The 14,225-nt window shown below is 43.5% G+C and overlaps 1 protein-coding gene across 3 annotated transcripts in view; it reads left to right on the top strand.

Moving 5' to 3' along the window:
• DPF1 (double PHD fingers 1) overlaps positions 1-14,225 on the top strand; it is a 95,984-nt gene that overhangs the window by 64,607 nt on the left and 17,152 nt on the right. For all 3 annotated transcript variants that reach the window (XM_075322593.1, XM_075322592.1, XM_075322594.1), the window contains 4 exons: positions 2,347-2,474; positions 2,854-2,943; positions 6,306-6,384; positions 6,912-7,043. In XM_075322593.1, coding sequence (XP_075178708.1) covers positions 2,347-2,474; positions 2,854-2,943; positions 6,306-6,384; positions 6,912-7,043 — 429 coding nt within the window. The remainder of the gene's footprint in view (positions 1-2,346; positions 2,475-2,853; positions 2,944-6,305; positions 6,385-6,911; positions 7,044-14,225) is intronic.

Raw genomic sequence — 14,225 nt, 5'->3', positions numbered from 1 at the left:
CCATGGAGAATAAATGGAGCAGTGATTGACTATGTGCAGTGTCACAGCATTCTAATGCCGGTTCCAGATCACCTATTCTTTGGATAGGTGAAAACTTGTATCCACCGAACAACTCCTGTGCGTCCAAGGCCGTGTCTGTCCCTTTTAATGCGGGCGCACGCCGTGAGCCCACATATCCCCCGCACATATTTGCTAATCTGAACAGCCGACGTGCAGCTAACAAGCGTGGGTAGATCTCTGATCCTCCCACGCCTCTTAACTATTTAGATTGCGCTGTCAATCTCTGACAATGCAATTTAACACGTGCCAGCAGGAAGCACACCATTCCCCGCCGCCTTCGGCGTCCCCGTGACTAGCTCACAGTGTGCCAATTGATCGTCATGACAGACAAGGGTCATCTGATGTCCCCTGTCGCTGTCATGACGTAGTTCCTGTGAACACCAGCCGAGCACTAGCATTCACAGGAGAGCAGCATTTCTTCTGGTCAGAGGGATGCTGAAGCATCGCTCTGAACAGCAGAAACGATCGGACAGTGCAAATTTCAAGTCTCCTACGGGGTCTAAAAAAATCAATAAAAAGCAGATTTTTTAAAAAAAAAAAGATAAAAAAATTTAAAAGATGAAAAAAATAAAAAAAAAAAACAAGTTCAAATCACCCCCCCTTTTGCCCTATTGAAAATAAAACAATAATAAAAAATACACATATTTGGTATCACTGAATTCAGAAATGCCTGATCAATCAAAATCAAAAAATATGAATCTGATTAGTAAAGGGCGTAACGAGAAAAACAAAAATCAAAATGCCAGAAATACATTTTTTGTCACAGGAACACTGTAATAAAATGCAATAAGAGGCGATCAAAACATCTAATCAGCCCAAAAATGGTATAATTAAAAAATGGTAGCTCAAGACAGCCCCAGATCCCGAAAAATGAGAACGTAACAAGTCTCGGAAATGGCAACAAAAGCGCAATTCTGTGTTGTTTTTTTTACAAATTTATGATTTTTTTTTCACCACCTAAATAAAAATAAAAACTATACATGTCTGGTATCTACGAACTCGTACTGACCTGGGGACTCATATTGCTAGGTCAGTTTTACCATCTAGTGAATATTGCAAATAAAATATCCAAAAAACCATTGTGGAATTGCACTTTTTTGGAAATTTCACTGCACTTCGAATTTGTTTTCTTTTTCAAGTAAAATATGGAGAAGAATGAATCGTGTCATTCAAAAGTACAACTCGTCCCTCAAATAACAAGCTCTCGTGGCTATATTGACAGAAAAGTAAAAAATGTCTGGCTTTTGGAAGAAGAGGAGGAAAAAACAAAAAATGGAAAATCGTTGGGTGGTGAAGGGGTTCATATATAAAGAGTTTTACAGTTTATTGATGTATTGGCCTCCTGCCCAGAGTATTGGGGCCTTATTGGCTTACTAAATACTGTACTGTTTTTACAGCAAATATGCTATGCTGGTGATTTGGAGCTCCGTATTAAAAAATGGAGCTGTAACTCGAATGATAAATTAAGAAATTAATCAGCACAAAATTGTTGACCAAAAATGACCTGATTTTTTTTCTCTTTTAACCAGCCATACGCAATAAAGTGCCTCCCCCATACAGTCAAACAGCTTATCCATATTTCAGTAGACAAAATTGTGACATTTAGTTCAAGTCCGTCCCCAAGAATGACCCAAATTGCACAAGAATGCTCACTTTTGGGCATTATGTGCCTATTTGAGCACCAGTTTCGAGGACTGTCCGGACAAAATTGGCATTATTGCCAAGTATACCTTCCTCTGGTTGTTCCGGTAATAAATCACCTGTCCCTGTGGAAACTTTTTTGGTAACCATTACTAATTTGACTTCTTAAAAAAATGAGTTCCATACTTGGCTGTTCACAGTACAATTAATACAGATTCAAACCAGTTCATAGTATCATAGTTTTTAAGGTTGAAGGGAGACTCTAAGTCCATCTAGTTCAACCCGTAGCCTAACGTGTTGATCCAGAGGAAGGCAAAAAAAAAGTTCAATAATGTAAGAATTAATATGGAAGCACAATGGACAAGAATTAACTATTCAACTAGGTCAACATGTTGGATTTTCGAAGTTGTCCCAAAGCTTGCAAGGGTTTTCTCCAGATTTTTCACTATCCGCCACCAACCCAATAACAATGAAATTTCCCCCAGGTTGTGTTATATAAACTAGATTAAGATACTTACTTGTGAGGTTAAAAGTTGACTACTCGTCACGGCTCAAGATTATCGTGAGTATCAATTTCTTTTCAGCTTCTAAACAGACCCAAACCTATTCACTTTGGTGCTAAATCACTTTTTATTTTTGTCTTAGACTATGAGGTTCCTATGAAAAAGGAAAGCAGTTTACCCGAGGGACCCGTGTTAGAAGCCTTACTGTGTGCGGAGACAGTGGACAAAAAGTTAGAACTCAAAGAGGAGGAGATAATTAGTGACTGTCAGGTGAGGTCAACATGCCGGATAGTCGTTGTTTGGTTCTTCTGTCATCAAAGTCATGGTATCATAGAGCCATCTGTCATTTAATGTCCATTTATCCATCCGTTCTACATAATTATTGACACAGCGTCTTCTTTCTCTCTTCCGGGATTCCCAATTACAGTCATCTATACGATCACACCAATGTAAAATAATGACCAGTAGAAATATGGAAGTTCTAATTCCAGACAGAAGTATGGTTTTCTTCTAGTGTTTGGCATCTACACTGTCCTCAATTTCGGTTCTTTTTCCATCCACTTGTCCAACACCAATCTTTCTCCATCTATGGACATGTACAGTGAATTTTAGGGGAGGGAAATTTTAAGTTTGGTTCCCATGTTTCCAGAAGACACAGGTGGGAGATATCCCACACGAACTGGAGGGTGATGACCTAGAAGATGACACTCCGAAACGCAAGATCAGAGCGAAAGGAAAGGTAAGAAAACTTTCAGAGAAATCTAAGGTTTACAGAAAGCCAAAAACTTTAATTTGAAGATAGAAAAAAATATCATGAAAATTGTTGGGAGACAAGGGTGGTGTAACTGCAGATCAGAAAGGAAAAAGGGTCTTTATTTGGGCCTACCTAAAGGGAATCTGCATGACTTGTACGGATAGTCCTGGAATAGATTAATAGAATTGGAAATTGTAAAACTGGAGTTGGAAAATTGGAAAACTTCAATTGATGAAGGTTCCATCGTTAATTATCTACTTTTTCTATTTGTCTTTTAAATGTGACCTAGGACTTGTAGAAAATGCAACTAGAAACTAACTGTGGCCATAGGTGATTTTCCCCAAGTATGACCAATATTTATTCTTATTATTTATTATTATAGCACCATTTATTCCATGGCATTTTACATGTGAAAGTGGTACACATAATAGGGACAAGTACAATAATCATAAACAATACAAGACACAGACAGGTACAGGAGGATAGAGGTCCCTGCCCGCGAGGGCTCACAGTCTACAAGGAATAGGTGAGGATACAGTAGGCTAGGGTAGAGCTGGTTGTTCGACGTTAGACCAATAGTAACTCTTTGTGGGCTTAATGGCAGCAGCAATAAATTGAAGTTAATGGACAGAGAATTTCATAGATCAAATTGGAATAGTATTATTTTGAATGCAGGAGAGTATCATTGACTCGCCTAGCCTAAAAAAATGACGAGATGACTCTGCCGATCTTGTCCAGTTCTAAAAGGCAAAGCTGAGAATTGAGCTGTAGAACAGAAAATCTAAACAGTCTTGACAAGTCTGAAAACTGAAGAGATTAATATTTTTTTTCTGCTAAATAAAGACACAAAAAGACGTTTTCCCAACATTGATCGTAAAACTGATGTGTTTGGGTATTTTATCTGTCAAGTTGAGAACAATAAGTTGCTATGAGGCTCATTGAGCCTTGTGGTGGAGGAGTTTGACTAGAAGATAATAGGAGCGTAAAAGCAATTTTTTTGGCCACAGGAAAAAAAAAATTCTACATTTTCTGTTCATATATTTTTTTAACCACATTTTTATTGATTTAGTGTATATAGAGATAAAAAAACATAATCTTACAGGAAGAGTTGAATGGTAACAAAGGAGTACATGGCTTTGCATCGAGGTACAATGAGAATGACAACATGTCATCATTTGGTACTTTAACAAGATAGAATAATATACGGTAACCCATAATGAGGAGTGAGAAGATGTTATAGAAAGGAAAGAAGGAAAAGAAAGGGAAGAACAAAAAAATGGGAGAAGAGGGTTTATAATGCCAAAGCTTCGGGTTGTGAGTTGCACATGGGCATATGCGATCAACGGCAACCAAATTTTGGTGATTTTACTATGTGTATCTGTTAGGCTACTGATTAGTTTGTAATTACGGTAATTAAAAATCCAATCTGGATTTTAGTTAATGAAATGGGATAAAGGTTTTTTTTTTCTCGCTTTTGCAATCGCAACCAAACTATTTTGATGTGCTTTAGTTAGATTAGAAAATCTAGCCATATATTTCTAGTCCAGCTCAATGTACACTATATGGACCCAAGTATTGAACACACCTCTTCACCAATGAATTCAGGTTTCTCCATCAGTCCCATTGCCTCCGTGCCCTCGGTGTACGTATAACATCCGGCTCCCCATGCCACCAAGTCCGTTCATGACATTTATTTTCTCCTAAATCTTCCACCATCCCCTGTTAGTGATATTATTGAGAAGAGAAAGGATCTGCAGAAACTTGGTCACAAAGTGGAGACCATGTAGCGTTACAGAGCGGGGGGCCGAGTGCTGAGGAGCAGAGGGCAGAAAAGTCACCAATGCTCTGGTGACCCCATAACTGCAGAGTCTTCCAGACATCTTGTGGTTAGATCAGCACAAATACTTCGTCCGCCGGGAGCTTCAAGGCCGAGCAGCTGCAGCCGTTCATCACCAAGCACAATGCCGAGCCATACATTACCAAGCACAATGCCGAGCCATACATCACCAAGCACAATGCCGAGCCATACATCACCAAGCACAATGCCGAGCCATACATCATCAAGCACAATGCCGAGCCATACATTACCAAGCACAATGCCGAGCCATACAGCACCAAGCATAATGCCGAGCCGTACATCACCAAGCACAATGCCGAGCCATACATCACCAAGCACAATGCCGAGCCATACATTACCAAGCACAATGCCGAGCCATACAGCACCAAGCACAATGCCGAGCCGTACATCACCAAGCACAATGCCGAGCCGTACATCACCAAGCACAATTTCGAGCCATACATCACCAAACACAATGCCGAGCTGTACATCACCAAGCACAATGCCGAGCCGTACATCACCAAGCACAATGCCGAGCCATACATCACCAAGCACAATGCCGAGCCATACATCACCAAGCACAATGCCGAGCCTTATATCACCAAGCACAATGCCGAGCCGTACATCACCAAGCACAATGCCGAGCCTTATATCACCGAGCACAATGCCGAGCCATACATCACCAAGCATAATGCCGAGCCATACATCACCAAGCACAATGCCGAGCCGTACATCACCAAGCACAATGCTAAGCATGGGATGGAGTGGTGTAAAGCCACCACCGCTTGACTCTGGAGGAGACGTGTTCTGTGCAGTAATGGATCATGCTGATCTATCTGCATCTGATGGATGAGTCTGGGTTTGGAGAATACCAGGAGAACGTTGCCTTCTTGACTGCATTGTGCCTGCTGTAAGGTTTGGTGAAGGAGGGATAATGCTATGTGCTTGTTTTCACTGATTGATCTAGACCCCTTAGTTCCAGTGAAGGTAGATCTTAATCCTTCAACCTATAAGACATTTTAGATAATTGTTCCTTCCAGCTTTGTCAGAACAGTTTGGGAAAAGCCCCCTTCTGTTCCCGATGACTGTGCTCAGTGTACCAGGTCCATGAAGACATAGTTGAGGGAATTTGGTGAGGAAGAAGATGACTGGCCACACAGAGCCAGACTTCAGATGGAGATTGTGAGCCCGGCCTCTCCCACAACATCAGTCTCTGACCTCATGAATGCTCTTATTGGATGAATGGGCAAAAAGTACTACCGACACGTCCAAGATCTTGGAGAAAATCTTCCCAGAAGAGCAGAAGCTATTATATCTGCAAAGAGGGAACAACTACACATTAATGTATAAGGATGTAGAATGGGAGGTCATAAAATGTCTCATAGGAGCCAGGTATCCCAATACTTTTGTCCATATAGTGTATGTATGATGTCTCAATTTTAGAGCTGTGTTGGGTCGTGATGAGATAGCAAGTGGACTTTCTGTAATAGCCATTTCTTGACGTTTCTAGGCCTGTGGAATTGGGGGCATGAAAAAGAGACAGGATCCATCAACATTAGAAGATCGAGACAAACCCTATGTGTGTGACAGTAAGTGGCAGCCCAGTATTTTATATTCCAACTTTACGTGAATGGCCGCTGTCAGGAAAGTATCTTCACCAGAATTCTTGCGAACCTGCTGGGATCCACATTTGGAGGATGTTTTACACTTTGAGCCTCACTCAACAAGTGTGCTGATTCGTTCCGAAAAACTGGGGCTTAAGATTGGCCACCTTATACCAAAGTTAAAAAAATAGCTGAATGACTCCTTAGGATAGACCACCAATATAAGATCAGTCAGGGTCCGGCAGCCGGCACCAGTACTGATCAGCTGTTTGCAGCCTGACGTTAATAGTGTATGGAAATGAAACAGCTCTCTACACTGCGTGGTGGCCAATTTGGGTACTGCAGCTCAGCTCCCATTCACTTCAATAGGAGCTGAGCTGCGGCACTGAAGCAAGTTGATGTATGCATTAAAGATGTTTTGTTATGCTTAAGATACATAGGTTCTATGTCCATGTTAGCTATTGCCTTACTTTGGTGCTTATAATATAATTCCCATTTTTTTTCCTCTCCAGTCTGTGGGAAAAGATACAAGAATCGGCCTGGTCTCAGCTACCATTACACCCATACTCACCTCGCTGAGGAAGAGGGAGAGGAGAATGCGGAGCGATATCTAATCCCTTTCCATAGGAAAAATAACCACAAACGTGAGTACCATAGATTTCATAGGTTTTGTATGGGGGCACAATCTCATAGTCACATTTCAGGATGCGGTTACATTTAATGCCCCTTTTATACTTGCCAAAATATTCTTGCTAAAAACTAGGACCTCCCATGACCACCCTCAAAATGCCCACCACTAGCCTCACCCCTTGTGTGAATCGATCCTCAGAATTGTCCTGCCAAAATCAAGGCAGAAATGTTCTTCTTTCCTCTTTCCCTGACTTTCTCCAGGCAGGTTCTAAAACACATATTAGATGCGGTGCATGAACTTTTTTGGGCGCAGATTGACCCAGAATTTGGGGGCATTTAGCTTGATAAATCTTCCCCGGTGTGTGCTAGAGTAATTTTTCTTTATTTAGGGTACATAAAACAAACCTGGAAATGGGATGAAACCTTCACTTATCCAAAAGCTTGTTCCAAGCTCAAAAGTGATTTGGTCCATACTTTTACTAATCATAACTGGCGGGTTCACATGGCCTTCGATCAAATGACTAACGACGAAAAAAAAGGGTGATCTGTTGTTGATCATTAGTGACGAGCGAGCACTACCATGCTCTGGAGCTCCATACTCATAACGAGCACTTTGACATACGGACAGCCCCCTGCTGCTGCCACCGGTACAGAGAACAGTTGATCGGCGGAGGTGCTCTGTGTCGGACCCCGGCCGATCAGACATTGATGACCCATCTTAAGAAGAGGCCATCAACGTAAAAGTAGTGGACAACCTTTTTAAAGAGGTTGTTCAGGGATTGTCAGAGATTGTCAGTAGGATAAAGCGGGCTTTACGCGCAGCGATATCGCTAGCGAGCGTAGCCGCCCCATGTCGGTTGTGCGTCACGGACAAATCGCTGCCCGTGGCGCACAACTTTGCTTACACCCGTCACACATACTTACCTGCTTAGCGACGTCGCTCTGGCCGGCCAACCGCCTCCTTTCTAAGGGGGCGGTTTGTGCAGCGCCACAGCGGCGTCACTAAGCGGCCGCCCAATAGAAGCGGAGGGGCGGAGATGAGCGGCCGTAACATCCCGCCCACCTCCTTGCTTCCTCATTGCGGGCGGCCGCAGGTACGGTGATGTTCCCTGTTCCTGCGGTGTCACACATAGCGATGTGTGCTGCCGCAAGAACGACGAACAACCTGCGTCCTGCAACAGCAAGTAAATAGAACGACGTGTCAACGATCAACGATTAGGTAAGTAATTTTGATCGTTAACGGTCGTTCCTGCGTTTCACACGCAACGACGTCGCTAACGAGGCCGGATGTGCGTCTCGAATTCCGTGACCCCAACGACATCTCGTTAGTGATGTCGTTGCGTGTAAAGCTCGCTTTAGCTTACTGATTGATTGAGATCTGACTGCTGCGAGCTACACCAATCAGCAGAACGGAGAATTTTTATCCCGACATGGCACTTATTTCTGTTACAAAATGGAGTGATAAGTACGGTAGGTTGCCGGTTTATTCTCTATGGGGCTGTAGAAAAAAGCAGAGGATATCACTTGGCAGCCCCATAGGGAATGAATGGAGCAGCGGTGGAGCATGTGCACAGCTACTTCATTCTGCTGATCGGTGCGGGTCCAATCAGTTGTGCCTCCATCAATCTTATGGATAGATGATCATTTGATTTCATTGGACAAACCCTTTAAATAATTCTAGTTCTCCATAAACTAACATAGCCTTACTATATACCACCTAGTTTCAAACCTAAAGTCCTGTTATCTCTACCATTGTGACCCTCAAAACTTGCATTTTCAGTGTTCTTTTTAAGTTTTGACACCACTATCTCTCTTAGGCCTCATTCAGACATCTGTTTTTAACGTACATGTTCTATCCATTATTATTGGATAGTAAACGTACCCATTATAGTCACTGGGTATGTTCATGTTCACATCCGTTTTTTTGTGCATACTGATTGTCCGAAAAATTCTGCGCTATGTCTTCTTTTGATCCAATATGTCTATTTAAAAACTTGTGTAGCACGCAGATTCTGTCCGTATGTCCATTTTGTACTGTTTCATGGGTGAGTGAGGCCGGTCAGCATGCTGGATGTTGTAGTTCCCCAATATTCACCGAGCTACAGGTTGCAGGTCATCAAAGCAAAGAAAAGTATTTCAACACAGTATACGGTTTCTTTTATACCCTGTTTATGACTTTTATGCTTTTTTATTGTACCGCTTTATAAATATTGTACCAACAAGGGTACTGTTATATAGGCTACCAACTTCACCAATGTGAATTTTTACCTCCTGAACACCATTGGACCTACACGAGCGAATGGTATCGGTGCGATTTGCTAATGACCCCCGACTCCCGATCTGCTGCGAGCGTGAGCCGAGTGTCATTATACTGTGAACCGATCACAGCTGCGGAGGAGAGGGAGGGATTAATCTCCCTATCTCCTCTATTATCAGCTGATGCGATTATCGCACTGCACTCCGGTGTCATAGGTGTGCAGTGCGATGTTTCACTCACACCCATTGACACTTGCACCCATAGACTTGAATGCGTGTCCTTTTTTTGGGACACCTAATCTTTAGCTTTTAGCAACCAAGATTTTATAATTCGGTCCAATTTTTTGTGTTGTGTTTGTAAAATGAATGTTTTCAAAACAGGAAATCATGTCATTGTCATTTTTAATTGAATATTCTTCCACCCAGAGAGCTTTCAAAACACCAATTTTCGAGGTTGAAAATTGCTAATTTGGCAAGTAATAGGTTAATCAGTGATTACACTGTGGCGAGAGACCTAGGGGGATGCATTATACATGGAGGTCTAATTGGCTGCATTATACATGGAGGTCTAGGGGCTGCATTATATACATGGAGGTCTAGGGGCTGCATTATATACATGGAGGTCTAGGGGCTGCATTATATACATGGAGGTCTAGGGGCTGCATTATATACATGGAGCTCTATGGGGCTGCATTATAATACACATAGGACTATGGGGGCTGCATTATATACATGGTGGTCTAGGGGTTGCATTATATACATGTAGGTCTAGGGGTTGCATTATATACATGGAGGTCTAGCGGTTGCATTATATACATGGAGGTCTACGGGCTGCATTATATACATGGAGGTCTAGGGGCTGCATTATATACATGGAGGTCTAGGGGTTGCATTATATACATGGAGCTCTATGGGGCTGCATTATAATACACATAGGACTATGGGGGCTGCATTATAATATACGGAGGACTATGGGGGCTTCCTTATACATGGACTATGGGGGTGCAATTTAATATATGGAGGACTACGTGGACAGTATAATATATGGAGTACTATGGGATGCATTATATTATATGAAGGTCTATGGGAGTTGCATTATAATAATTGGAGGGCTATGAGGGCTACTTTATACATGGAGGACTATGGGAAAGGCATTATAATACATGGAGGACTATGGGGGTGCATTCTAATATATGAAGGGTTATGTGGGACCCTTTATACTATATGGAAAGCTATGTGGGGTCCATTATTGTATTTGGAGAACTATATACGAGGGGGGGCAAAGATACAAGCATGGAATGGGAAAGTTTTGTGCTGAGGGAAAAAAAGGCTCTTTCCCTCAGCACTCAGCTTTCCCATGCTCTGATATGGGAAAGCTGGGTACTAAGGGAAAGATGTAGAACAGAGTTTGGGTAAGCTGTGTGCCGAGAACAAGATGGATATTAGAACATAGGAAAGCTGGGTGCTGAGGGAAAGAACCCAGTCTCTGCGTCCTTGTCCTGTACCCTGAGTGTCGGCATCATTATCCCATACCCCGAGTGTCAGTGTACGTGGGGGGTCCAGGTACAAACTTTGCATCGGAGCCAATCAAATTCTGGTTACGCCACTGCATACATAAGTTTTCATGTAAGGAAAAAAATGGTACGAGTGTCCTCAGCGTTTTGGATTCATGTTTCATCAGTATTTGGTCCGTGTTTCAGTCTTTATCATTAATGTTTCATTAGTATTTTTCACGTATGGATAAATAAATGAATGAGAAAGCGTCTCTTATACTTTGCAATGTTAAAAACAGACATCTTTGCACACTGATGCCATACGTTCTCTGGCCGGGATTTACACAGACACATAAACTGTTGTTAAAAAAAAAACAAACAAAAAAAAACGGACATGTCCCCGTTATTTTTGCGCAGATGCATTGTCCGCAAAAACACATGGTCATGTGAACAGCCCCATAGACTACAACGGGTACATTTTCTATCAGTGAAAATCACATATGTGAACCATGGATGTCTGAATGAGGGTTTATGCAGTTAGACTCCAATTAATCTTTTGCATTTTCTTTAAGTATTTTTTTTGTACTGGGGAATTTTGCAACAAAGTTGTCAAAATAAGGCGCAAAAAATGAATTGGCACAAAATCAAAAATGGTTCTGTCATTTTTGCATTTTTTTTTCGAGTAAAAAGTTGCAAGATTCTTTCGATTGTTGCATTGTTAGTCTATAACTGTACAAAAGAAAATAATTACACTGACATTGTATTAATAATAATAATAATTTTATTCATTTATATAGCGCTATTAATTCCTCAGCGCTTTACATACATTGGCAGCACTGTCCCCATTGGGGCTCACAATCTAGAGTCCCTATCTGTATGTTTTTGGATTCTATCTATTCTAAAGCTGGGGTCACACTAAGCGACAGCGACAACGACGTCGCTGTTACGTCACCATTTTCTGTGACGTAGCAGCGACCTTGTAAGTCGCTGTTATGATCGCTGCTTAGCTGTCAAACACAGCGACGCAGCAGCGATCATAACGTCGCTGTGCTACATGTGCAGAGAGCAGGGAGCCGCGCTTAGCGCTGGCTCCTTGCTCTCCTAGGTACAGTACACATTGGGTTAATTAACCCGATGTGTACTGCAGCTACATGTCACAGTGCAGAGAGCAGGGAGCCGCGCACACTGCTTAGCGCTGGCTCCTTGCTCTCCTTGCCACAGTACACATAGGGTTAATTACCCGATGTGTACTGCAGCTACATGTGCACAGAGCAGGAGCCAGCACTGGCAGCAAGGGCGGAGGCTGGTAACGAAGGTAAATATCGGGTAACCAGGGAAAGGTCTTCCCTTGGTTACCCGATGTTTGCGCTGGTTACAGCTTACCGCAGCTGTCAGACGCCGGCTCCTGCTCCCTGCTCGCTTCATTTCGTCGCTCTCTCGCTGTCACACACAGCGATGTGTGTCACAGCGGGAGAGTGACGACCAAAAAATGAAGCTGGACATTCAGCAACGACCGGCGACCTCACAGCAGGGGCCAGGTCGTTGCTGGATGTCACACACAGCGACAGCGACAGGACGTCGCTGTAACGTCACAGAAAATGGTGACGTAGCAGCGACGTCGTTGTCGTTGTCGCTGTGTGTGACACCAGCTTAACTAGACTGATTAATTAGGTTAAAACATCAGGGCCCCAGAGGAACTATGGGGCTGTGGTGTTAATCCTGGCACAGATCCATGCAGACAAGTGTGGGGCTGTGGTGTTTATCCCGGCACAGCTCCATCCAGACAAGTATGGGTTGTGGTGTTTATCCCGGTACATCTCTATCCAGACGAGTGTGGGGCACGGCTCCATCTAGACGAGTGTGGGGCTGTGGCATTTATCCCAGAACAGCTCCATCCAGACGAGTCTGGGGCTATGGTGTTTATCCCAGTACAACTCTATCCAGACAAGTATGGGGTTTTGGTGTTTATCCCGATACAGCTCCATCTAGACGACTGTGGGGCTATGGTGTTTATCCCGGTACAACTCTATCCAGACAAGTATAGGGTTTTGGTGTTTATCCCGGTACAGCTCCATCCAGACGAGTGTGGGGTTGTGGTGTTTATCCTGGTACAACTCTATCCAGACAAGTATGGGGTTGTGGTGTTTATCCCGGTACAGCTCCATCTAGACGAGTGTGGGGCTATGGTGTTTATCCCGGTACAACTCTATCCAGACAAGTATGGGGTTGTGGTGTTTATCCCGGTACAGCTCCATCCAGACAAGTATGGGTTGTGGTGTTTATCCCGGTACAGCTCCATCCAGACAAGTATGGGTTGTGGTGTTTATCCCGGTACAGCTCCATCTAGATGAGTGTGGGGTTGTGGTGTTTATCCCGGTACAACTCTATCCAGACAAGTATGGGGTTGTGGTGTTTATCCCGGTACAGCTCCATCCAGACGAGTGTGGGGTTGTGGTGTTTATCCTGGTACAACTCTATCCAGACAAGTATGGGGTTTTGGTGTTTATCCCGGTACAGCTCCATCCAGACGAGTGTGGGGTTGTGGTGTTTATCCCGGTACAACTCTATCCAGACAAGTATGGGGTTGTGGTGTTTATCCCGGTACAGCTCCATCTAGACGAGTGTGGGGCTATGGTGTTTATCCCGGTACAACTCTATCCAGACAAGTATGGGGTTGTGGTGTTTATCCCGGTACAGCTCCATCCAGACAAGTATGGGTTGTGGTGTTTATCCCGGTACAGCTGCATCCAGACAAGTGTGGATTGTGTTTATCCCAGTACAACTCTATCCAGACAAGTATGGGGTTGTGGTGTTTATCCCGGTACAGCTCCATCCAGACAAGTATGGGTTGTGGTGTTTATCCCGGTACAGCTCTATCCAGACGAGTGTGGGGCTGTGGTGTTTATCCCGGTATAACTCCATCCTGAAGAGTGTGGGGCTATGGTGTTTATCCCGTCACATCTCCATCCAGACGAGTGTGGAGCTGTGGTGTTTATCCCGGCACAGCTCCATCCAGACGAGTGTGGGGCTGTGGTGTTTATCCCGGCACAGCTCCATCCAGACGAGTGTGGGGCTATGGTGTTTATCCCGGTATAACTCCATCCTGAAGAGTGTGGGGCTGTGGTGTTTATCCCGGTATAACTCCATCCAGACGAGTGTGGGGCTGTGGTGTTTATCCCGGTATAACTCCATCCAGACGAGTGTGGGGCTGTGGTGTTTATCCCGGTATAACTCCATCCAGACGAGTGTGGGGCTGTGGTGTTTATCCCGGTATAACTCCATCCAGACGAGTGTGGGGCTGTGGTGTTTATCCCGGTATAACTCCATCCAGACGAGTGTGGGGCTCTGGTGTTTATCTTAATAGTGTGAGGGGTGAAATACTGCTGATAGTTTCCCTTTAAAATAAATATAAGCATTGTCGCTAAAACTCCCTTACTGATTCTCACT

Source organism: Anomaloglossus baeobatrachus, chromosome 9 (assembly GCF_048569485.1).
Source record: "Anomaloglossus baeobatrachus isolate aAnoBae1 chromosome 9, aAnoBae1.hap1, whole genome shotgun sequence".
Classification (NCBI taxonomy): Eukaryota; Metazoa; Chordata; class Amphibia; order Anura; family Aromobatidae; genus Anomaloglossus; species Anomaloglossus baeobatrachus.
Note: the sequence above shows the minus strand (reverse complement) of the source record. Positions and strands in the feature narration are given on the sequence as shown.